We start from the raw sequence: 27,114 nt of genomic DNA on the forward strand, positions 1-27,114 counted from the left end.
TGCCCCCTCTATGCCATCCTGGCATTGTTGGCACAATTCGATGATCCCAGTGGTCTGTAGCACAGACCCTGGTACTGCAAAACTGCCTTTCCTGGGGTTTCACTGCAGCTGCTGCTGCTGCCAACCCCTCAGACAGGTTTCTGCCCCCCTGGGGTCAAGCCAGGCTTGTCCCAGGATGGCAGAACAAAGGACTTCCTCTGAGAGAGGGTGTTACACCCTCTCCCTTTGGAAAATGGTGTGAAGGCAGGGGAGGAGTAGCCTCCCCCAGCCTCTGGAAATGCTTTCTTGGGCACAGATGTGCCCAATTCTGCATAAGCCAGTCTACACCGGTTCAGGGACCCCTTAGCCCCTGCTCTGGCGCGAAACTGGACAAAGGAAAGGGGAATGACCACTCCCCTGACCTGCACCTCCCCTGGGAGGTGTCCAGAGCTCCTCCAGTGTGCTCCAGACCTCTGCCATCTTGGAAACGGAGGTGCTGCTGGCACACTGGACTGCTCTGAGTGGCCAGTGCCACCAGGTGACGTCAGAGACTCCTTCTGATAGGCTCCTTCAGGTGTTAGCAGCCTATCCTCTCTCCTAGGTAGCCAAACCCTCTTTTCTGGCTATTTAGGGTCTCTGTCTCTGGGGAAACTTTAGATAACGAATGCAAGAGCTCATCAGAGTTCCTCTGCATCTCTCTCTTCACCTTCTGCCAAGGAATCGACTGCTGACCGCGCTGGAAGCCTGCAAACCTGCAACATAGTAGCAAAGACGACTACTGCAACTCTGTAACGCTGATCCTGCCGCCTTCTGGACTGTTTTCCTGCTTGTGCATGCTGTGGGGGTAGTCTGCCTCCTCTCTGCACCAGAAGCTCCGAAGAAATCTCCCGTGGGTCGACGGAATCTTCCCCCTGCAACCGCAGGCACCAAAAAGCTGCATTACCGGTCCCTTGGGTCTCCTCTCAGCACGACGAGCGAGGTCCCTCGAATCCAGCGACTCTGTCCAAGTGACCCCCACAGTCCAGTGACTCTTCAGTCCAAGTTTGGTGGAGGTAAGTCCTTGCCTCACCTCGCTGGGCTGCATTGCTGGGAACCGCGACTTTTGCAGCTACTCCGGCCCCTGTGCACTTCCGGTGGAAATCCTTCATGCACAGCCAAGCCTGGGTCCACAGCACTCTAACCTGCATTGCACGACTTTCTAACTTGGTCTCCGGCGACGTGGGACTCCTTTGTGTAACTTCGGGTGAGCACCGTTTCACGCATCCTCGTAGTGCCTGTTTCTGGCACTTCTCCGGGTGCTGCCTGCTGCTGAGAGGGCTCCTTGTCTTGCTCGACGTCCCCTCTCTCTCCTGGTCCAATTTGCGACCTCCTGGTCCCTCCAGGGCCACAGCAGCGTCCAAAAACGCTAACTGCACGATTTGCAGCTAGCAAGGCTTGTTGGCGTTCTTTCAGCGGGAAAACACTTCTGCACGACTCTCCACGGCGAGAGGGATCCGTCCACCAAAGTGGAAGTCTCTAGCCCTTTTCGTTCCTGCAGAAACCGCAGCTTCTTCTGTCCAGTAGAAGCTTCTTTGCGCCCGCAGCTGGCATTTCCTGGGCATCTGCCCATCTCCGACTTGCTTGTGACTTTTGGACTTGGTCCCCTTGTTCCACAGGTATCCTAGATTGGAAATCCACAGTTGTTGCATTGTTGGTTTGTGTCTTTCCTGCATTATTCCTCTAACACGACTTCTTTGTCCTTAGGGGAACTTTAGTGCACTTTGCACTCACTTTTCAGGGTCTTGGGGAGGGTTATTTTTCTAACTCTCACTATTTTCTAATAGTCCCAACGACCCTCTACAAGGTCACATAGGTTTGGGGTCCATTCGTGGTTCGCATTCCACTTTTGGAGTATATGGTTTGTGTTGCCCCTATCCCTATGTTTCCCCATTGCATCCTATTGTAACTATACATTGTTTGCACTGTTTTCTAAGACTATACTACATATTTTTGCTATTGTGTATATATATCTTGTGTATATTTCCTATCCTCTCACAGAGGGTACACTCTAAGATACTTTGGCATATTGTCATAAAAATAAAGTACCTTTATTTTTAGTATAACTGTGTATTGTGTTTTCTTGTGATATTGTGCATATGACACTAAGTGGTACTGTAGGAGCTTCACTCGTATCCTAGTTCAGCCTAAGCTGCTCTGCTAAGCTACCATTATCTATCAGCCTATGCTGCTAGACACCCTATACACTAATAAGGGATAACTGGGCCTGGTGCAAGGTGCAAGTACCCCTTGGTACTCACTACAAGCCAGTCCAGCCTCCTACAGGTACCATTACTTTAAATTGAAGGACATGCAGGTCAGAAATCCTTCCTTACTTCAATTACTCATTTTTAATTTGCTTCAGCACTACTTTGAATTCTTATAGTGTTGCTCCTTTGGATTGTTTATCCGGATTTATTTAATTTGAGGCAGAAATAGATTGAAATACAATATTTGCTGACAGTCAAGCTATGGATTGAGCATATGTTCACTTTCATTTTCCTTAACCTAGTGGCACCACATTAAAGAGCGTAATCTTAACAATATTAGTAGTAAATGTACTCCTGACAAGGCACGACTTCAAGTTAAGACGAAAATTGAAGTGCCCCCAGAAGGACTGAAATCCTACACTGATCGTGCATCCTTTAAACTCTTGTTTCCATGCTCTCTTCTAACAGATGGTTTCCCGATTCACTTACTTTGGAATCACTGAAACAGATAGTCATTCTTTCCCTTCACCTAAGTGGATACTGCATATCCACTCACTACTTTTACCCCACTGGAGCACATTTATGTTCACCTCTGCCACGAAGTATAGCATACCTACGGCCACTGGAATTTTGTGGCAATGGAGGGCCAAATTATGTGGCAGCGTTGAGTAAGTTATGCAGCAGGAAAAGGCGAATTATGTGGCGTAATGTGGCACATTTTATAATGTTATTAATTATTTTGTCATTTGTGCCCCTATCAACACTGTCTGGGCATTGGTTGCACCTCTTTAGCACCAGGTTCGCGCACACAAAATAGCAATAAGCAAAAGGAAGGTCACCAGCTAACCATTGCAAAGGGGCTCCCACTGCGCGGCAACACGTGCCGCTGTGTTCAAAGTAACTTTTGAACCATTTGAGCTAGAAACACATATTTTGTAAAAAATTGCAGATTTTACAGCACATTATGGATTATGTGGCAAATCTATAAACATGCAAAAAAAGCCACAGCTGTACAGTGGTATAATTTCAGTGGCCCTGAACGTAGCCATTGTTTCATAGATATGTCATTTTCATTTTTTTCTCAGTGGTGTAATTAATTGATTTAGTGTTATGGCTGAACTTAGTTTTGTAAACACTTTGGTCATCAGGACTAAACAGTGTAAGCTTGTCACAGGTTAAATATTTCTATTCATTAGTAGCTCCTGTTTTGTGAAGTTAGCATTCTGTGTGGTAATCACTTTCACTATATCTGGCATTTCCTTTATAAGCCTCATCTACTGTTCCTGCCATCACTGACCAAAAAACCTGGACAAATGTTGCGTGCAAACACTGCAGAGCATTGGCCCTTTTGGCTTTGCAATGCGTACACCGCCTCTTTGGAGGGTAGCGGCTCCCTGAGTTTAATCATAATTCTATGTTTATACAGCCTTTTTAGCAAAGGGGGATGGGCAGGGGTCCCATAGTGTGCATACACTTGTGGGACACGTGGTGACAGCTCAAGGCCTATAAAACAAACTCAATGAGCTGGTTCGGATGCGATTCCAATCAGGCCTGTATAAAAGTTACCCTTGATTTGTAATAGTAATAGGGCTCCTATCCTTATGGTACTGATTTCCTTGTCAATTTCTGTCTTTATTCCTATCTTTTTTTTTTTACTCTTTCCTGTTAACATGCTGTCATTGTGCAGGCAGTCAAAATAATACTTGCTCCTTTTTTCGTTCTTTTTTTAATGAATAGAGACTGAAAAGTATATTTTTCCTGTCTGTCCATATATCCACAAATCAGTAAAATGGAAAACTCTTGAGTCTATTTGTACGAGGTAGAATGACAGTTTGCGTTGTGTGTATTGTGCTTCTCTGGTAAAGTAGAACATCTATTGTTCCTGCTTAGAACGGACCCAGTAGCAAATTCCTTTGTAGCAAATTCTTCGAGGGGTTGGGCTAGGTGTGAGGCCCATAGTTTTCAGTATCTTAGTAAAACCCTTTGGAATGCTGCCCTGTCCGCAATTCCCTGGGGCACCTTTCTGAATTTCCTTGCTTTAGGGACCGGTTAATTTCTGATTCTGATATTTTGTCAATCTCGTAGAGTTTTGAAAGAGTTCAATATACTGCCACGGGGCCCGGAAAAGTATGTTAATTATTATTTTAGAAACGATTTCAACCTGCACGTTCTATTCCTTAATTACAAACTTGTATTACAAAATGCGCAATGTTGAAAAAGAGAATATAAACTAAAGATCCCGTTGCCAAATACCTGATATACACGTGTATTTTCTGTTTCCAGTGGAGCACGACAAAGAGTTCTTCCACCAGCGACGGCATCACCGGGAATTCCGCTTTGATCTCGCCAAGATCCCAGAGGGTGAGGCCGTCACTGCCGCCGAGTTTCGGATCTACAAGGACTACATCCGGGAACGCTTCGATAACGAGACCTTCCAGATCAGCATCTACCAGGTACTCCAGGAACACCCAGGGAGGTGAGTCGCCGGCGGACGGTGATGAAAGACGAGACCAATGGAAGCATTTTTTCTGTTTTGTTGACTTGAAATGTTTCAGCTAGTTTGTGGAACTGTAGTTCTTTCGCTTAGCTTCTGGCAATTTTCAGAGAAAGGTGGTGGACGTCAGTACACCTTCTCCCCTATTCAAGTGAAGAATTCATATACGTTTTTCCTACCAAATTGACATATTTTACTGAAATAGAGAGTTTTTGCGTTAAAAGTTTTAGTCCGAATATTCTTTAGCACAAGATCATGGCCAAAGCAGTATTATAGAAGTCTCTTTGATAGGAGCAATTGATGGCACCTTTGGTAAATGTGTGTTAACCGAGCCGATGTCCGTGATTGCATCGACATCAGTAGGATGAAGTTTGAGTTTACCCACCTGAATTCAAAGGAGTGACGACACAAATAAAGAAACGCCTTTGCAGTCAACTGAGGTACCACAAAGCCTTTAATGTGGAGTTTGTTGGAACATGTTTTTAGGATAGTTTAGGACTTTGTCAGACCTGAGACCGCGGGTTATGTATATACAAAGGATGGTATATTGGCAATGGTTGGAATGCAGGCATTTCTAACAAGTAGGATGCAGGTCTGTGGCACCTTTAGTAGCACTGGAGTGAAGAACATGAGGGGGGGCTGGAGGGGGTAGTGTAGTAGACAGGAGGGAGCGTGAGCGGATATGGAAAGATGCCATTGTAAAAGGTGCAGAAGGGAATGGTGCAGATTATGATGGGCGTCAGTAACCAGTTCAGTGGCCATTGGCAGTGGCTTATGATTTTAAATTTGAGGTGGACAAATCGGAATGCTCGCATGATTTGTGGAGTGCGCTATAGAGACGAGTGAGGTTGATGGTTTGCCGACAGAGGTGGTATACCTTATGATGGACTAGGCTTCAAAAATCCCTGTGATCCTGATATTTGGGGGGAATGTGACAACCGGCACCAGTCGTAGCCGGAGGGAAACAAGGGATTTTTTCAGGTTTTTTCAGTTGGTGCTGCAAATTTGTCTTTATTAGTCAAAGTTTACCATGGGCGTGCACTTGATGGGGAGATGTGGCTGTCTCAAGCATTTGCCTCTGGGCTAAGTGTTAGAGTTTGCCCTTAACGGATGTTTAAGTCAGACAGATAGGGATTGGGAAATTCTACTTTCGTTTTGGAGCAAATATTGGAATTTACTTTCGTAATGATTGAGTTTTAGGTATTAGTTTAACATTTATCCAGCAGTGAAGTAGGGGCCGGCCATGTTCTGGATGTACCTGGCAGTGAGTGTTGGTCTGTCAGTATGCAGACAACACCGTTTTACACAACGGTTCTCCCGTACATGCACTTTGGGCCCTTTAAACGTATCTCTAATGTAGAGTCAGTAAACCAAATTCTGCTCCTACCCTTTTGACACTCATGACACCCACTTTTTACTTGAATAATGTAAATTGTGGGATATCTCCAGCCTTTGTATCATCTGAATCCCCTGGCCTCATAAATGAATGGATGAAACATTCACCGCACAGCTGCCAGAAAGCCCCGCCAGTGCTAGAAATAACTTGGAAGTGTCCAGTCCACAGGAAGCTACTAGGTATGCTGAAATAGCCAGGTTCTCAGTTGTGTTTTGAAAGCTTATTCATTGTGGTACCTGTAGTGATGCAAATGGCGAGCATTCCACAATGTGGGGCGAGAAAATGAAAAGACCAGCCACACAGATGGGCACAACCGACTTTGAGAAATTGCAGAAAAAACTGATTGGATGATCTCAAAGATGTAGAGGGGCGATATACAAAACCTTTTCCTTCAGACACTTCGGACCTCTTTTATGGAATACTCCCAGTGTCAGTAGCTAACATTTGAACAGAATATGTTTATGCACCAATTCCTCTTAGATGCGAGGAAATGGGTTCTAGTCTGAGAAGATTGAGAAGCAACCTAGTTGCTACATTCTATACTATCTGTAACTGATGGATCTTTCTAATGTACTCTGGGACTATTGTAAGAATATATTTTCACATTTTTTAAAAGTGCTTAAAAGGATCTTGTGACTACTCTCACCTGGGGAGAAAGAATAGATCCTTACAAGATTTAATTCCAAGACTTCTCACCTCATCAACTAGATTAGGAGGTGGTCTGAGTTGAAGTGGCTATCAGGCACTGGACTAGATTGAAGGCGAGCATTTGAAGAAGAATATTTCGGTTTTATCTAAATTAAGCTTTGATATGTGTTTTTCCTCCATTCAGCAGCTTTCACAAGACATGGTTTAAATGCATCCTTTAGATTTCTGTTGAGCTAATGCTAGGAAAACATGAGCTAGGGGTCATCCACGTAGAACACCACCTCAAGCCAAGCGGTTGAGGGATACGCTCCAGATGGGCCATGTAAACATTGAATAGAATAAGGCTTATGCAGAGCCTTGCAGGACACCATGTCTCAAAAACATGGTAGAAGTGGTGTACGGTGGAAGGCAAACATAATGGTGGCGGACAGACTGAAAAGATTTAAGTCAAAGGTGGGTTGAACCACATATGCCACTCTTGGTCAGCTCAGCTGCTCTAAAAGAATGGGATGAGACAGTGTCTTATTAGTTTTTTCATTCCTTGTGAATTATGGAGAATTTGTCTTTTTTTTTTATTTTTTATTTTTTTATTTTTATGGGAGGATCGGTTCACTATCAGTCATGGATGCTGGCCCAATAGCTGAGTCTATTGACTACACTGATAGTTGAAGAAAATGAATTCCACGATGAAGCTTGAATGGCTGCAGATGTGTGAAGGTCCTAGCTCTACTATTCCATTTTCTTGTACTTTGTTTTGCCAGTGTGCATTTATCATTTAAATAAATGTGACCATTTAATAGGTGTAACTTCATGTGTTTACTGACCAGAAAATAAATCTGGATAAATAATAACAATACGGTGAAAAGTAAAATAAGGATGATAAAGATGCAAACGTCTAAGAACAAAGCACCGTAAAACCGAGTTAACTGATTATCCCTGGTTCAGCCCATTTCGGCCTACAAAAATACCGCTGCGCCGCAATAAAAATACATCTTTTTAGTTTCTTGAATAAACGGGTTCCAATCTATTACTGCTCGGGTGTAACTTTCGTTCTATTTATACTTCCATACAACACCATTTTCATTTGTTTGAATTTCCAAAATAAGTCTCAAACGTTCAGAGTTTAGAATTCTACCAGGGCAAAAATGTGTAGCTTGTGAACGTTTTTGTGATTTCTTTTTCCTGCAGTTTTCCTGGCGTACACTAGTGACTGTATGAAGTGCCGAGGCCGGTGACTTTAAACTGTAACCGGTGGGGTTGAGCAGAGCCATGAACTGGATCTCCGTCTGGCCGATCAAACTCGGCTCGACCGAGGCACGGGACAGATAGGATGCTTGAGAAATCAGACCTGCGCAATGAATCAGGCACAACATGTCCGAACCTGGATATGTAATTAGTTCTCAAGCTTCGCTAAAACGCTTTTCCAAACTAAACCTTCTTCGTGGAAAACTGGAAACCGCATTGTAGTTGAAAAAATAAACAGGCCATTTTGTGGTGAATTTATTCAAAGCTCATGGATCAATGACTGGGGTGTATGAGTATATAGTGGATTTCCTATTATGTTAACCCACAAGAGTATGCGCGAGGAGTAATATATGTGCATAATTGCGAGTGGTTTTCACTGAGAGAAAAGCTCAATATATATTTGTGGCTTGGTTGGTATGTTACATTTCAGTGTTTAATTGAGCCGGGAGGAGCTTCATATTTGCTCTTTGCATGGTGTGCAGTTGGCAGGGTATGCAGTCTAGTTACTAAAGCTAGATCTAAAGTTCGTCTTTTAGGTCTGGCAGTACAGCACACTTGTCACTGCGCCTTATGTGATCAACCTAACAAAGGAGTTTTCGGGATTACTTCAGGAAGGGGCCTTGGCTCCTCCCTCAGGTGGGTGGACAGGAGTCCGTGCTTTGAAGTTGTGTGCTTCCTAAGACAGGGGGCTGCCTTCCACGCAGCTGTGATTATTTAGCAGGTGTGTGGCTGCCAATAGAAGAGACGCTAACGGGCATAAAGTGTCAAGCTTACTATGGGATGCAGCTAAAACATTCAGGGGCACGTACCTGGCAGTGTAATGCTGTTAAAGTGTCTTAGATATGTAGATAATTGATAGCATTTGTTGGTTCCAGGCAACAGGGCAGATCCTCTTTCCATTTTTAGGTCCCGCCTAGGCAGAAAATGCGATGTCTCATTCAAGGCATGTTGTATCTTCTCTCTGGGTTTCGAGCATGCCTATTACTTCTCATTGGTTCCTTTTCATGCCTTTCATAAAGTGGTGCTTTTTATAGGTGAATCTATTTTATTTGTCCCTCCTTGTAATGGTGTGTTCCCTCCCATGGCGACCCCCCCCCCGTTACATGTCGCCATCCGCTTCTTGTCATTTATGAAGTTTACGGCGCACTATTTTTTCTATTCCCTCTGCTTGTGTTTTGAGAAAGTTTAGGTCACGCCCAGATAGCGCATGTGGTATCTCTTTTTTGTTGTCTTCACCAAAAAATGCGATCAGATGACGGCACTTTCAGTTTTGAAACGCACGTTTGCGCACAGATGCCATTTTTTTTTGTTTAAAACGTAAAATCACAGTTTCAGACCCTTACAACCACCTCCACCCCACCCCGGAACCTCTGTTCCGTTCCCTCATGCGCTTGAAGATGTTGTCATTTGTTAAGCTCCCAAACCCATACAGGAGATGTACTGCTTTTCTGATCAACGCCACTTTACATAGTTGGCCCTTATCAGGATTAGGTTACACGGGGTGTTGTGTGCCCCGGCCTTTTGATCAGAGCTGGAGCGAGGAGTGCTAGACTGTTCAGTGCAGGGGCGTGGCAACAATGGAGTCACGTGAGCGAGCCTGACAATGTGTTGGGATATCTGGCCAGTTTAGTCACCATCTTAGGAGGGATCATTTCTCCTGCAACAGTCAGGAATGGTTACACGTGTATACTGCATCCCACTGCTGTCACCGTAGAGAATTCAATCTGCTTGAGAAGTGTGTCCACGGTTTCTTTCAATATGGAAAGCTCGATCCGGTGTGTTGTCGTGTGAACAGCATGCTGTCATAAATTCTATCTGACTTGGGCTCACAAATTAGCATCTGCATAGCTGTTCTCCATAGTTGCTGAACCGCTGTGCAAAGGTTCTTTAACCTCTGACCTCAAACCAAACATTGTTTCGAAGCGCCCTTTCCCTCTTGTTTTCATTTTAATAAAAATAACTGCAGCCAGTTTCCCATCACACTGGGAAAGCTGTTACATTGCAAATAAGACCCAGGAAACAGTCTCACACAGCTGCACATGTAGCATGTTTTTGAGATACATTGTAATATTTAACCTCTTGATTCCTATGAATACATCTGTAGCATTAGGTACTGTCAGAATATTTGCCTGTAATGCATGCATATCGCTGTATGTACCGCCCGCCCTTTTATGGTGTAGTACCTGACCCTCGCGACTTGCTCCCTCTCTTGTGGCTGGCACAAACCCCCTCCTGGCTTGATTGGCGGCTCTAGCGCCACCCGGTTCAAAATGGGCTCGTGAAGTATCAGGAGATATTGTAGCACCCAGGATAATGTGCTGCATGGCTAAATACTTACAAGATCCCAAAAGCAAGACCTCTTGGCTATGCCAATGCTAGTTACGTTTACCCTTCAGAGTTCAGCCCTGTGTTTTTGTGAGTAATATAGTGGGCCCATGGCTACACTAATCTAACTTCTTTTGTTTTCGGCCTTGATAGCGCAGCTGTTGCTTTACCATACTATATACACAAAAAAGGCACTTTAAGAGTTCTACTGAGAGACGGACTTAGGTTTTACCCAGGTGTTGGTTTCCCGGAGTAGAGGATTTGATTGGGCTAAAGTTATCTGCTGCAACTAAAAACGTTTGTATTGCACCGTTTAGCTAGTGGCAAAGCTTTTACTTAATGCAGCAGGACTGGGTTGGTTATGCTGGTAAGCCAATGATCATGGCTATAGGCCTGGTCTGTTTGTTATGAAATGTTACAAAATAGACATTAGGCCTGATGTACATATTGTCAAAAGCATATGTTAAAGTTGATAGGCATTTATGGATTGTTATTACTCTATATTAAAGCCTACAGACCGATGTTGGGTTACTTTGAATATCAGGAACAGTCAAGGGTTTCTGTTGTTGGTTACCCCCTGTGATAAACAGTTGCTTTTGAGAATCCTTGTTAGGCCCTCTTAAGAGACATAGGGCTTGATTTAGATGTTGATGGAGGGAATACTCCGTTACAAACGTGACGGATATCCTGTCAGCCATTTTACAGTCCCCATAGGATATAATGGGATCGTAATACGGCGGGTGGGATATCCGTCACGTTTGTTACGGAGTAGTCCCTCCGCCAACATCTAAATTAGGCCCCATAGTACTTTGCTTAGCCCAGCTGTAATTTTGTATACCTTTCTTATTTAATGACTGTGTGCCTGATTGTTGACTTGTGGAAAAGCTTATGTTCTAAACAGTAGGCCTGAGATGGTTATGGAGACAAGCTATGGACCCGATTAGTGCACATGGGAAAGTTATGCATGATGCCATGCATGATCTGCTTATTATGAAAGGTCATGACAAAGGCAATAGAACTAGATTATTTATTGTGAAAAGCATTTGTTAAAAGAAGTAGGGTTTTAACAGTTTGTTATTACCATATTGTGTTACAGGTGATAGACAGGTATTTTGTTTGATGTAATCTCACAGATTACCATAGGCGGTGGGAGTTTACGGAAGGCAACTCAATGTGGCAAACTCTGTTGGTTTTGATTCTTGGTAGGTCTTATTGAGGGGTTGTATATTGTTTTGCAAACTGTATTTTTCTACATAACTGTATTTTGTAACTGTTTGCCCAACGGTTGCCAGTTTATGTGCACTTGAATAAGCCTGTGCTGATTCAGGTGTAAACCCGATGGCAAAGGTCATAGGCCTTTATTTTTTCATTGGCAAAAGTCATGCTTGATCTGTTTATTGTGACAAAGCCAATAGGCATGACCTAATTATGGTGAAAAGCATATGTTAAAGGAAAATAGGCTTTTTTGGATGGATTGTTGTTATACTGTGCTAAAGCTTGAAGGCAGGTATTTTGTTACATGGAGTCTCTCAAATTACCATAATAGGCAAGGAGTTTGGTATAGGTGACCAACCTGAACAAACATGGGGATAGAAAATGTAAAATACAGTAACCTATTTGGGCTCTCTTAGGAGAGATAGCATTTGTGTTACCAACTGTAATTGTAGGTCCGAGGTGTCAAAACATTTAGTTTGACAGTTCAGATCTCTAAACCTGGTGAGTGCCCTGTACTTTTGCAGTGGGTTAAAACTAGGGGTATGGACCAGTTTCCCCCAAAGTGCAAGAATAGATTTCCAAATAATTTTCCTAATTTCAATCGGACTGAAACGCCGCATCGAATAGTACAGACTTTATGTTGCAACTTTTCTGTTCTGACCGATTGCGCCAATGGAAAAAATGGAAGCTCCACTGAGAAAGTATCTTTTGCCTTGAAAACTTTCCTTGCCTTAACCGACCAAACAAAAGGGGCGAAATACTTGTCTGCTGTTCTTCAATCTTATGTCATAGAGTGTTAATGCCTGTGTCTACATCTCTAAGCTTCAAGACTCTTCAAGTGGAATGCCACGTCATTCAAATTTTGATATCAATAAATAAAATCTATTTGAAAATAACGCTGGAATTACCTCACATTTGACTCCAAACTGATGGAATGTTGGCAAGTTGATTTTCTGAGTGGGTTACACTATTATTTGGCAATCCAACTGTATTTGTGTATACTTTTGTAATTTTAGGACGGTATGCCTGATGGTTGCCTTATATGGAAGCTTATGCTCAGTACAGTAGGCCAGAGTTATTTATGGTGACAAGCCAATAAACACCTGCTTGGTGCGAGGGCAAAGATTATGCCAGATACCATAAGTCTGGCCAGTGTATTATGAAAAGTTATGACCGATGTTGTAGTCCTGAATTATTTATTGTAAACTGCATTGGTTAATGCCAGCAGACCTCTTACAGTTGGTTATTATCACGCTGTTCAATGCTGTAGACAGGCATTTGGTTAAAAGTAATCTCACAGATTACCAAAATAGGTAAGTGTTTCAGTGTTTCTCACCCACTCTGACAAAGCCTGGGAGTAGAAATGTTATTCTTGTCAGGCTCTATTGAGAGGGTTTGTATAGTGTTCCACCTACTGTAATTCTGTACACATTTGCAAATGTATAACTGTATGCATGCTGGTTGCCATTTTATGCACACTTAATTAGGCCTGTGTGTGTGTGTGTGTGTGTGTGTGTGTGTATATATATATATACACACACACATTTTTTTTTCAAGCCAATAGTAAAGGCTGTAGGCCTTATCTGTTCATTGAGAAAAGTTGTCAGACTACTGATCCCTTGGCAGTGATAATGGATTGCTGGTTTGCTGCTCATGTCATCTGCAGTGCGCAGCATCCTACAGGGCCATTTCCTCTAAACGACGACCATTATGGAATGCTGTTGTCCATAGTGTATCCTTCCAAGATGGCCAAGATGTTAGTTCTTTAAAACTGTAGAGAACTGTTTGTAATACCTTTGTAAGATGGACAGCTGCTGCTATTTTTATTTTTGTTACTGTAAGCAAACGGCCACCATCTTTAGATGGCACCAGATTTCTTTTTCTATTCTGTTCTTTAAAGTTATCTTGCATACGCTGATGTGTGTGTGTGTTTTATTGTGTTTGTATTAGCGGGTGAATGCAAGAATCAGAAAGTACTTAGATGAAAGTATGAATGAGGGCACAAATGAGTGACAAAGTGCATGCATGGTGACTTATTGAGTGCCAACACTCATCAGTGACACAGAGGTACTTTCATTCATAAGCTAGACCTATTGGCATTTATTATGCTTGGTTCAGTTGCAGTACATTGTGATATTGGTCTAATCAGTAACACTGTGTGAATCTTCTGACCCAGTCTGTGACTAGTGTGAAGGTAACTTGGACTCCAGATTTAAATACCTGTGATTGGCTTCGTGACACATTTTAGATGCCTTAAACTCTCTAGGCTAGCTCCAGGACACTAAAATGAAAGGGGGAACTCTTGAAAAGATAGTGTTGGATTGGTGACATATTGCAGAGTCAGACTTTTCTGCAAGTTGTGCTAGTATTGTGCTAAAGTTCCAAACAATGGGTAGGTGCATGCAAATTGTTTTTTGTTGTTTTTGTTACACATTATTCGCAAATAAAATTTCGGTTACGGAAATCTTTGCAACTCTTGCCAACTTTTTAGCTTTTGTGCTGTTTCTGTGAAAATTAGGATATTTGCTTCTTTTTTTTGTACGAAGTACCCTTATATGACACTAACAAAGTGGCACAACATAAGAAATATTTTGCAGAAAACAGTTCTTGTTTTGTGCCTGCTCAATACCATTATGTGTAGATAAGCTCGTCATCAGATCATTGCAGAGAAAAAAAATGTGCACACGTTTGTCATTGTGATTATAAAATCTGAGTAAAAGGAAGGCTTTCAGGAACAAAATCGTCATAATTATTCCAGTTTGGTGGGCTCCTCAAAATTCCCCTGGTTAACAGTAAAAACGATTTGCTATAGGAGGAAAATTTAACAAGGGAAAAGGTAAACCAGGAAACCTCGCAGTCTTTGTGAAAGGCTAAAATTGGAAACTTTGCAAGACCTTAACACTGACTAACAAAAAATCGCACACCTGAAGTACAGAAACGCTTTCGTGACTATGTAAGACTTTTGCTTTCCTTGTAATCATCGACTTTCTGTTTTTGACAAGCTATTGTGAGTAGGTGCTACAGGTTTCCCTATAGCAAGGTTAATACGTTTGTGAATTGGGGCCCAATTTTGAAACACATATTTTCCCAATTATGGATCATGGTGGTAATAAATTTGATGTCACATGACAAGGATACCAGTTCCACATCATATAATGTAGTTTTCGGTCGAATTTGCCCTCCTTAATTTTTGACTGACTGGGAGAGGTTGCTTGAACCAAATATATTTTCTCTGGAAGATGGTTTTATTTTAAGATGGCTCATAGGAGAACCAGACCAAGGTTTGCAGTCTCCAATGTGTCACAAATCATCCCAGGTATTTCCTTTCTTTTTGGTATCAGCCCAGTACAGCAAAGAAAGCTCCATTCCTTTTGTGCCTTATACGTTTTTGCCACCTTCCCTGGCTCATTTTTATCATTTGATTGTCTGAACAAATGTTTCTCTTCTGCAGATGATGTTAAATACAACATCAAGGAAGTTCAAGCAATGAATAAAGTGCTAAGGTTGATTCCCCACAGCTGAGGCTGTTGTGAATAGAGTGTCCTGTTTTTGGGACTTTCCATCTCGTAAGTTCATATCATTTTTGTACATACATAAAGTCAAGATGCTGAGGATGAGATTTCTGTTGCTGTCTCAAGTAGGACCTAATATAGGACCTAATACTCCAAGAAACCATTGACCTTGTGGTTGGTTGCTGCCTGTCTCATTTTGGTAAGTGTGATATAAGGCATGGTATGAAATCTGTTTAAACATCATGTATTGGTGCTAGCTAGAAGGTCACATTCTCTGGTCTGGGGCTTTGATACACATGTTCATGAGTGTACCCTATTGTGAGAAAGCATCTAAGGTCAAAGTTCTACTGTACAAGATGATCCAAACAAACTTGGTCTTATTAATACCATACTGCCAATGGATCGATCTGCCTCAGAGGACCACCAAACAGGCTCCGAACAGCTTACATTGATCAGACTGGCTCACAAATTCAAATTGTGGAGTAGGAGTAGCAAAATACATGCCATATCCCTTTAGTTGGAAGTTGATTTTGACTCTCTACAGACCTTAGTAAATATGCAATTGTGTTGCCCACCTCTGGCTATTTGTTGAACCCGGACACATTCAAGCTGCTCATCAGTACCTGAAATTGCACCATGCAGGGAAGGATGAAATGGTCTCCCATACTTCACAAAGGGACTTTATACAAGGCGGTGCTTTGTGTTCTCCCTTAGAAGGACATAAGAGCAGAAAAGGATAAAGTGTACTGGCTGCACTGGTATTAGTATGTTTGAGACTTTATATCATTAGGTTCCAAAAGTTTAAATTTAACATCTACTGTGAACTGCCATCCTTGACCATGTGTGTTCTCCAGGTAGGAAAGAGTTTTAATGATCCAAGAGCTTTTCCGTTCACCTGAGGAATTATTCACAACTTTCACTGGGATGCTTATACTCCACATGTGTGTCTTTCTCCTGACATAAGCTCTCAGGAAACTTTTCTCAAGCCCACTGTCTCTTTTTTCAATATTTTGAAAATATAGAAGTCACTATACCTGATGAGGTTAATATTTAGAACACCTTTTTAGTTTCCTTGTGATCCAGCTTTGGGCTCGGTTTTTAAATTCTAGGTCCAGTGAATCTTTCTTATCTCTGTTCCAAGGGATGAAGAGACCTACTGTAAATTTTTCTCTGCGAATTACATTGTAGCAGACAAACCACACATTAAAACCCGGAACCCAATAAAGTTCAAAGATTTTTATTTAGACTCAAAGTCAAACTTACATATGCGTCTCAAAATCATAGTATAAATGTACAGCATCACCAAAGGAGAATCAAAAATGTCACACAATATGAAATTTGACCAACATAAAAACCCCACCAATTCAAAAGCGATTAGGCAGAAAAGAAGGAAAAACGTTTGATGCATTGAATTCAAATCCATCTTTCCTGCCTTACCAATTACTCTAAAAAAGTGGTCAGCATGACAGTACTTCTGTAGAAGTTTCAGTCAAGAGAGTTATGGCAGCATGAAGCCACATAAGAATTAAAGTTTAAGGGATGTATCTCAGTAAGGTCTGCTCTCAGCAAAGGATAGAGGGAATCTGAATTTTATCGCTAACTAAACCGCACTTAAATCTTGATTCTTCCAAGGGTGATCTCCTAGGCAAATACCTTTCCCAGTTCAAAAACATAACCACAAATCACAAGTTGCTAATTGACGTTTTAGCCTTCTGAAGTCTTCATCATTAGACCTTGGTGCACGCTTGTGCTTTGGAATGTCTCAATGTACGAGTTACAGCTGCCAACCCAGGATACTCCGCCCTTCCTTGATAAGCGTTTCTCTGGCCTTTTCTTAACTTCCCATATAATGAGCTCCCCTATTACCTTCACCTCAGATTCTGACACCTGCAGCTTTAGAAAAACATGTCAAAAGCAAACTTCACATTGAAGGTTAGAACACAGGAAAAATACGGGCCTTCACCCCAACCAAGGTAATTAAACACAACTACACTTTTCAGGTCAATTGAATTCTGTATGTTATGTTGAAATATAAATTGATTAAAAAAAATAATGTTTCTAAAATACTATAATATAAACATTCCTTCAGAACAATGAGAAAATATGGCATACATGAAACATTACATTCATCTGTGCACTTTACTCATGCATTGCCGTGCTCTGCGCTTAAATAAAAATGTTTCTGATGTTATGCAGAAAAATAGCCAACCCTTCATTTCATGTTTTAAGAGACATAATGGCACAGCCAAGTTATGCTTTCTCAACCCTCCCTCTGATGACTTTTACGGTCGTCATAAATCCCCTTCATTCTTAAATAAGACTCTTGAAAACCTGGTTGTTTTGAACAGTTTCGCCTCAACTCCTACGAACGCTTCGTATCCTCATAATATTTACACTGACTATCTTCCAGTTCATGCGAGATGCCGCTTCGGAGGGTAGGTCCTCAGTGACGGACCTGGCATACAGACGCAGTGTGTTTCCAAGTCCCCGAAACGTGCCTCTCAAGGAGCCCTTTCCTGATTGGGGGATGGGCGACCTGATAGTGACGTAGCCAGTTTACTTGAAGTGTAAGTGACCGGTATATATATTTAATTTTCGTCACCTTCCTCTTTTTTAATTGGAGAAGAATTGATATAAAATTTTCTTTTGGTCCTGATGAAGCGCCACTGGATCCTGTAGGACCACACGACGTGAAACATGTCGACCCTAACCTGAGGGTACTGTTAAAATTACAGTCCCCGTCAGTTTGTTGCTCTTTGAGAGTAATTGAGCATCAACACTCAGTTTATTACTTTCTTTTTGATTTTAATCTTTTAATCTTGGTCTTCATCCTAGTATATTGATTAAAGTTATGATACATTTTTGGGATGAATAACCAATTTTAGTTTCACATTCCATTCTCTCCGAGCGTATGCTGGTGCCTGAATATAGGCATTCCTGTCTGACGAGCTATCATCAGAACAGTACGGCTGAGTGCCCCCCTTTTTAGGGGAGCCCGTCAGGCATTGCAGCGCCGGCCTGGCGAGGAGCAATTCCCAATGATGATGCCAGTCATCCATTGTGATGCTTGAGGGCTTTTGCTCCTGACACCTCGGGTGCCCTAGGTTATTTGAGCACGTGTGGAACAGTGTATCTTTTGTATATTATATCTTCCAGTTCAACCTCTGCTCTTTCTCTTCTGACCTCTCTGAATCTTCCTTCTATGAAAGATTTTGTATCCAACTAACAGAACTATTCCCACTATTGAAATAATCAACAATGGCCTCAACACAAAACCTACAATCCCACATCCTAAATTCCCAAACCATCTGCCTACAGCAGAAATTCCATTTCCAGTAGCTTCCCATGCACCAGTCACTTCCTACTCCTTCAAGTCTTTCGTCAACCCTGACATGTTCTGAATATAATTCTGTAAATCCTTGGTCTTCTCTGGAATGAAAGTCCAACATTGTTGGACCTTCAGCTTCTGACACTCTGCTCTCTTGCGAATAAAAAAACTAGCATAAGACAACCTTCTAATCTTTAAATCATTCAAGATCACTCCCACAGATGGAATCAATGCATCAAAGATGTCACCTGTCACTTCCCATGCACTTACACCTTGCTTAGATCTAACCCCTTGAGTCCAAACAGGGTCATGAAAATGTTCTACATTATAAATCTTAGGAAAAGCAACCCCCAAATAACACATACCATACCATCCTTTTGGCAATTTGAAATAAGCATGCCCTCTACAAATAAAATTTACTCCAGTGATGAGTCCTCTCAATCTAGATATACGTTTTTGTTTCTTTGCACTTCAAAAGAGTGTTCACATACACTCTTTCCCACAAACACATTGTCAGTATAAGATCTTCCCATCCAAATACAAAACGTTCCCTTATGTTTCCAATCTAGAGCTAAAGCAGCTACATTTCCGGCTAACTGATGTTCTGTTTCTTCTTTGAGCCACTTATTTTGACCTCAAAAATGCACATCTAGTTTGGAACTAGCTTCCCATTCCCTCCTTATGTCCTCAACTAAGTTTAAGAATTCTTTTCAACTTCTGATAAAATACAGGTTAAATTGTGTCTGTGTGCATGGACTGTGTCTAAAGTGGCAACCAGTTTAAAAAATCTTACAATTATTTTTATTTCTAAAGGAGTTGGACGTCTGTTCAAATGGTCAATGATGGGAATTTCTGAAAGAATTAAGTCATAATTTGAAAAATACTGCTGATAATGTCCTGTCCCATAAAACAAACTCAACAAGAGACTACAGTAAATCCCATAGATTACAGGAATATGTTGATAGGTAATACCTTCTGAAGCAGAAGCAGGCAACAGATTGCAGACATAACAATCTCTTGCTTCCATATGTATTAAGCAAAAATATACATGTGCTGAATAATCACCCCTATATGCATCTAAGTGTAATGCTTTCTCCTATAACTTATTGTTTTTCTCAGGATTAATAGTTTGTAGGGAAGCACTAGAAGATACCGCCACTTCTACAGGATATGGTGAGGAAAACACTCCTACTAGCAACACTACTAGTGTTATAAGGGAAATAAGCAAAAGGACACCTATCATACATCTGCGTCTCATTTTCTGATTTGGTTCCATTTCGTCTTTAAAATCAGATCTATTATCAGATAAGCACAGCAAGGTATTTATACGTTGGTTTCAGTAATGTGAACAGCAAAAAAAGTTCAAAGTTCATTTTATCAACAAAATACAAATCTTTGTAAGACGTCCCTAGCCCTAATCCGTGTTCTTCTAAAGGACAACCCTATGTCTTCTACTGGGCCTAGGAAATCTTCTAAATTCCCCATCCCAATCAATGTAAATATCTCTAATATCCACACGAGCCAAGTTCATTGACGACGAAAATTCAAAATACAGTTAGACAACCATATTCAGTTCATAAAGATTCAGCCGAACCTGTATGTTGATCCCAATATTCCCAGAACTCTTTATCTTTGCCTGTGCCATTTGCAAAGTCAGTCCACTCTGGTGAAGAATACCTAAGATTAGGCACTGTTGTTCTCTTTGACCTCCTTAGTGCCACACCTTTGTCTCCACTTTCACTCAGGTCAGAGCTTTGTTTGTTCGGCAGTCATAGGTGGCACATGCTCTTTAGGTAGACTCACTTTCCCTCTTTCTTTCCTTCTGGGCCAGGTGTCTCCAGCTTCCACTCGCTTTGTTTCAACATTATTTCCTTCTTCAGGGTCTGATTCTGAGTCTGACTCATTTACCACAGGGCAAGGTTCGATTGTCTCCGTTACAATCTCAGTAGTGACTTGCGCAAGACCCCCTTCAGCATGGTCTAGTGCGGTTTCAAGCTCCGTTTGCTCCCCAACAGCCTGTCTGTCCTGCCCCTGTCGTCTCTTGAACCACTGGCTTTTCTGGAACAGGCGCTGTTGTGTCAAGGTGACACTGAACTCTGTGCGTGTGGGAAGTGTGCATCCAGTTGGGGAGAACCCCACACTTTACAGCAGTTGTGGTAACCAGGATCACCTGGTAAGGCCTACGCCAATGAGGTGCTAGACATGTCTTTCTGACCTGTTTCTTCACCAAGACCCAATCACAGGGATTAAGGTAATGGCATTGCTCTTGATGCAAAGGGATTATGGCTGCTCTAACCTAATGAAACACAGAACGCAGTACATCGGCTCGTCCTTTGCAATAGTCTAGGACCATATTATCTAATATTCACAAGTGCATTTGCAGGAATCGCTGGCAGTCTCATCGCCTCCCTGTTATAATCTCACCGGGGACAGTCCAGTATTTTGATCAGGTTCACTCCGCAGACTCATTAACACAAGAGGCAGAGCATCAGGCCATTCCAATGACCTTGAAGTACACACATTTGCCAGTCTGGATTTCAGCATGTCATTCACCTACTCCACAAGAGCCGAAGCCTCAGTTCTATAACTGCAATGTAATTGCAGCTCCATTTGCAAAGCTGCACACAACAATTTCAGGACCTCGTTGATGAAAAAGTTCCTCAATCTGATTCCAAAGAGGTTGGGATACCAAACCTGAGAATAAGTTCCCTCAATAACAGTTTAGCTACATAAAACTATAATTTTGCCTACTTAGGTAAGCCTCAAACCAACGAGAAAAGACACCCACTTCAACCAAAACACATCTTAAACCATTGTGCATGGGCATCTCAGTGAAATTCATTTGTAAAGGTTCTCCTGACCTTCCTATGTGACTTAGTTTAACTGCAGTCCTTTTCCCAGTGTTGTTCTGTTGACACACAACACGCCTATGACACATCGCTTCAGCCTTCAACCTGAATTTAGAGTTTAAACAAGTCTGTCTAAACAGCCTTACCACAGCATCTCTTCCAATATGAGCTTGCCCATGAAAATGTCTAGCCATGGAGGGGGGGGGGGGGGGGTAAAAAACTTTGGCAACACCAATCGCCCATCCATTGAAACCTAAATGTCATCATCTCTCTTGAGACAACCTACTCTGACCCAACTCTGTTGTTTCTACTCATATACTTCCTCCTGGAGCCTCTTCACCTCATTCCAGGTACCAGCTGTTGTCAACAAGAGGTCAAAGTTAGTCTCATCTATTCCCTCATTTGTGAGCTCACCATTAAATGTACAAACATTGTGTAGGCAATATTTTGCAACCTTGTCAGAGTACCTATTGTCCAAAGTCACATAATCATCTCCAGAATGATGTGCAGGGCGCTTAACCACTGTGATTTGTACGGGCAATTGTAGTGCATCAAGGAGGTTTCTTACTTGTTTGCCATTATGGATAAGAGAGCCAGAAGACAACATGAAGCTTTGCTGGGACCACAGTTGTCCAAAGTCATGAATGACACCAAAGCCATTCCATTTATCGGTAAGGTTGTCACTTTCAATTGATCGGAAACACAGCATGGTCTAATAAGAGCAATCAATTTGCCTACTTGGGCAGAGAATATTCCTTTAAGCCAGGAAGCTTCAACAACTCCAGAAAGTGTACAGACCGCATAAGCTGCTCTCAAACTTTCTCTATTGTCTCTCAAGCATGAACCATCAACATAAAGGACATGATCAGATTCAGATAATGGTTCATCTCGTATGTCTGGTCTCGTTTGATACATAGTTCAGTGACATCAAAATATTCATGGTCCCCGTCACAATCTTTAACAATTTACTGATTTGATACTGGCAACAGAGTTGCTGGATTCAAAATTCCACAGCATTCTCCGCAGCCACTATCACTTGCTCATATTTAGTAAGCCGACTGCTAGTGAGATGCTGTGTTATGGTTCTAGTCAACAAAAGCTCGACCGAGTGGGGTACATATACAGTTAATAGGTGACCCATAACAATATTTTCACACCTCTGTATTCTAGTGCTGACCGCTGTGACCGATTTTAGACATCTGGGCAGTGCGGAAGCCACAGGATCTAAGGTGGCTGAAAAATATGCCACTGGTTTCTAAGCTTTACCAAGCTTTTGAGTCTGCACTGAGAGCACACAACCGTCTCTCCTGCTGCAGAAAAGTGCAAAAGATTTGTTGTAATTGGGCATTCCTGGAGCCGGAACATGACAGAGACATTCTCTTGGCTCTAGAAACCCAACAAGACAGTCATTATACCATGGTACCGGATCTGAGATGTCATCGTGTGTCAGCCTCTGCAAAGATTTGGCCATCAGGAAAAAGTTGGGACTATCTATTGTAGCCCACCATCCCCAAAAGCATCCTGACTTCCCTCTGTGTAGTTGGTGGAATCATTTTCAGTATGGCTGAAATTCTCTCATGTAACACTTTTCTCACTCCCTTTTCAATGTGGTGTCCAAGATATTGAACTTCTTTTTGCAAATATTGCAACTTTCCTGGTGATACTTTATGTCCATACTTAGCCAGGTTGTTCAGCAACACAATGTCTTGTTTACAAGCTCCTTGGGTATCCATTAGGACATTGAGGTATTGAATCACGACTAAGTTGCAAAGCACGACTAAGATTCCATTTGTTTCTTTAAAATCTCCTTAAAAAAATGGAGATTCAGTATACCCTTGTGGGACACAACACCATGTTAAAACCCTGTTTCCGAGCTGGGATGCAAAAGGGAACTGAATGTCCTCGTGCAACGGTATTGAAAAGAAGGCCTGGCACAAATCAATAACAGTGAACCACTCAGCTTCACATGGAATCTGAAACTATTTTACAGCTGGATTTTGTACCACTGGGCAACAAGCAACAACAATGTTATTTATTTTTCTAAGGTCCTGTAAAATCCTGTATTTGCCATTCTGTTTCTGAAGACCCATAGTGGAAGAATTACACGGACTTCACATTATCTCCTTCAGAATTCCCTTGCTGTATCATGGATTCGATCACAGGAGTTATCCCAGCAATCATTTCTGGTGTCAAATTGTACTGTGAGGTTCTCGGGAATCCAACATTAGGCTTAACATAAATCTGGACAGGTTCTACACCTTTAATCAGTCCAATATCCTTTCCCAAAAAATCGCACAGTTCACATCTAACAGTCTCCCTCAAATCTAGAGGCAAATCATCACATGTTAGCAATGCCAGCAACCTGCAACACAGTTCAATTTTCATTAGCTTGAAGACAGCATCCTCATTCAGGGTTTGCACTTCTATCCCTGCTGGAGTGCAAACGATAACACAATTCAATTTTGAAAGTAAATCTCTTCCCAGGAGAGTCACTGGACTCTGATCACATATTATAAACTTGCGTTTATCCTCAAAATATCCTATTTTTACTGTGACAGTTTCTTGAGTGATCCTTTATTTATTCTCTGCACCAATAACTTGGACTGTTTTTACAGAGAGGGGTAGGTTTGGGACTTCTACTGTTAGCAAAGTAGAAAGGGTAGCACCAGTATCGACCAGGAATGACACAGGATGGCCATCCACTTCACTGTCTACTTCTCAGGCTGGGCCAAGTACGCAGTCTTCTTCCCCTCTCAGGCACCGTCAGATCAAAACCATTTCCATCATTTTAATTGAGCAGGGTAAATTGTTCAAATGGCTTATTATACTTCATCAGATTCATATTAATTCATACTCAAACCCCGATTCATATTCTGACGCTACCCAACAGCATTTTGCTGTTGCATTGGAGGTTGGTGGACTTGCATCATTGGAGCACAGGGCACATTCAAATTTTTACTTCTGGGTCTTTCACACCCTGCATCTGACTGTGACTATTATTCTGAGAAGGTACAAATCCAGCATTTTGGATCTGATTAACTGGATTTAAGTAACACTCCAGCTTCCAATGTCCCACCCTATTGCGGATGTGAACACGGATCTGGCCTTTTTAGACTATTTACGTCCATCCCTGTTCCCGGATCTATAGGGATACTCGCATTCTACCTCGCATTGGATTTTGTGTTTGCTAGTACACACCTTGCATTGTGCCCATATTATTTACAGCTAGGATCATCTGGCTAGTTCTTTTGAGCTGCTTTCATTTGAGCGACCATCAGCTTTTCCTTAAAAAAAAAATTTCTGCTTCATCTCTATCTCATCATGGTAGTATTTTGCACAGCACCAAATTTCCATCAATAGACTTGTTCTGCCAACAGATCAAACATTGCTGTATCATCATACTTATTTCTGGCTTCAACCCTGTCACAAACCTTGACACAAAATGCCCCATATCCTTTGCCTCTAACGTCTCCACACCACTGTATTGTTTGAAAGCCTGTAACAACCTCTCATAGTAAGCATGGATTGACTCCTTTGACTCTTGAGTCGTTCTGTCAATTCTGACCCATTCAACATTCAGAGGAGGCACTTTCCCTTGTCAGGTAAAATTAATTCTCTATGTCTCTTATGTCAAAATATAAATCAATTATAAAGAATGCTGTATTTAAAATACTATAAGATAATTTTGTTTTTTTAATGCCATGATGAAATATGGCAAACATGAAACATTACATTAATCTGTGCACTTTACTTGAATGTATTGCAGTGTGCCACATTTAAATGAACATGTTTCTCACGTTATGCAGAAAATTATCTATTTTCATCGTCCTGGACTCAACAACTTTATTCTTGTCAGCTGAGTAGGATATTTCTCCTTGCCCTGTGGAGCTGCAGCAGACATGAATAAAGAGCTAACTTATCTGGTCATGAAATCAATATTATCTTACTCTTTTCTGGATTTGTAAGTAGCTCTGGAACCACTGCATCCAGAGATAATCCATAATTCAAATTATCTGGGGTCCCAAAGATTCAAAGGGATGCAGATGTAGATCAAGGTCAATTTCATCTAGCAACCCAGTTATGTGAAATCATTTCAAAAGTAACACATGCCTTTGAACTAGTTCCGCTAAGCTTGCTGTCTTAGGACTACTTTCCATATTACTCTTTCAACATTCTCAAAATCACTTTGGTTTGCAGAGCAATATGTTTTCAAGCAGTCTAGAGAATAATGACTCGAAGAGTCACCGATAAATCAATAGCAACATGTTTCTACCCACTAACTAGAGCCAAAGACGGTCTGGGGAATTCGTCACAGCCTAGGATCCCTAAGTTCATACACTAAAGAGTCATATGCTGAACAGGGGGGCCTGCCTCGATTCTCTAGAAGTGTTCTGCTGTGTTTTTAATCTCGCCAACAATCACCGCCAATAAAGGTGTAATGTTACACAGTAGATTGATTAGGTGATTTTAGACTTTATGCAGTACAACTGGGTCACGATTTTATCCAGATAAACTTTATCTCTGCACTCCCTCCAAGTTCTTTTAACAACGGGGTTGAGTCCGTCTAGGTGGTACTATCCTACCTGGATGGGGGTAGATGGTCATATGAGGAAGCATAACACTATGTAGTGTGTGAGACCACCTAGTCCGTAAGGAGAAATTCCCCTCAGCCTTTTCTGATCACATTCAGCACACATATAGGTCCCAAAGTCCGGGAGATACAGATGGTCTAGTACGATGTAACTTTATTTTGTACTTACATGAAACCCCATACTCTTTCCGTTATTTGCTATGGTATCAACAACAGTTGCTGAGTTTTGGGAATCAGTGTTTTTTCATTGAAGGCCAGTGAAACAGAGGCCTGAAATGAGATGGGTCTCTGGTAATAGACTTCTCAGGGCACTGGGCTTGTCACCATGTGTCCTTTGGTAGACACCACTTAAGGGTTCCCTTCTAAATCATGCAAGACACTGCACTGTTTACTTGAGAAGTTAAAAAAGCTGTGCTCTAACAAATTTGATTATGAGACACTTGGTGGATTCCACAGCAATTGCAATTAGTTGTTCAGTGTGTACAGGCAGTCACACCCATGCCTGATACCTTTTAGCTAGGTTTGGGCTATACAAAACAGCATATACATACATGCCTAACTCAAAACATCATCCTTCAAATCACATTCAGGATAAAGCTATTGACATGCACTTTACAACTCTTGTTGAAGTACTGGAAAACGGATTTCTTCAGGTCTATAACTACCAGGTAGAAAAAAGATGCTTGTCAGACTTAATAAACTTTCAAGTCTAGGCAGACCTCAAATGGGACGCAGTCTTATTGTGCCAATACTTCCTTGGTGGAGCAGAGTTTAGTTCCATGCTAAATGCTATCCACTAATTTGCCACCTCTTTGGATAACACCAAAATGTAACCATAACCCCAGGTTCCCTTAAAGAACTCCAGCTCATTATTAGTCAACAATGAAGACACATTAATTTGAAGAGCAGTGGGAACTCTGGCAGGTGTGGATTCTAAATCTGAGAAGTTGGAGAATTTGGAGTTCATTCCTTGAACCTTCCTTTAGTCTTCCCTTCTTGGCTTCCAGAGTGTCTTAAATCACCTCAAGAGCTTTTACAAGATACATCCAAGCCTCTGCTTCTGAAAGCTGTTGAAGGGCATTTAGTATTAATTAAGCTACATAATTGTCCCAGAACAAAAAAAACGACTATTGTCCTTATCTCTGTGACCTGACAGAATTTCTCCCTAAAGACCCATTCCATATGATCACATTATTGTAGATTCTGGAGGTGTAAATCAAGTTGGTGTTAATAACATCTATAGGACTCCACAGTGCCTACGTTTCATGCTGATTAAAAAAAAGACA

The 27,114-nt window shown here is 41.7% G+C and overlaps 1 protein-coding gene across 1 annotated transcript in view; it reads left to right on the top strand.

The window, feature by feature from the left end:
- Positions 1-27,114, top strand: part of BMP7 (bone morphogenetic protein 7) — a 391,425-nt gene that overhangs the window by 179,595 nt on the left and 184,716 nt on the right. Inside the window, exon 2 of the mRNA XM_069243593.1 lies at positions 4,509-4,701. Within this exon, the coding sequence (XP_069099694.1) occupies positions 4,509-4,701 (193 nt within the window). The remainder of the gene's footprint in view (positions 1-4,508; positions 4,702-27,114) is intronic.

This window comes from Pleurodeles waltl, chromosome 7 (assembly GCF_031143425.1).
Source record: "Pleurodeles waltl isolate 20211129_DDA chromosome 7, aPleWal1.hap1.20221129, whole genome shotgun sequence".
Classification (NCBI taxonomy): Eukaryota; Metazoa; Chordata; class Amphibia; order Caudata; family Salamandridae; genus Pleurodeles; species Pleurodeles waltl.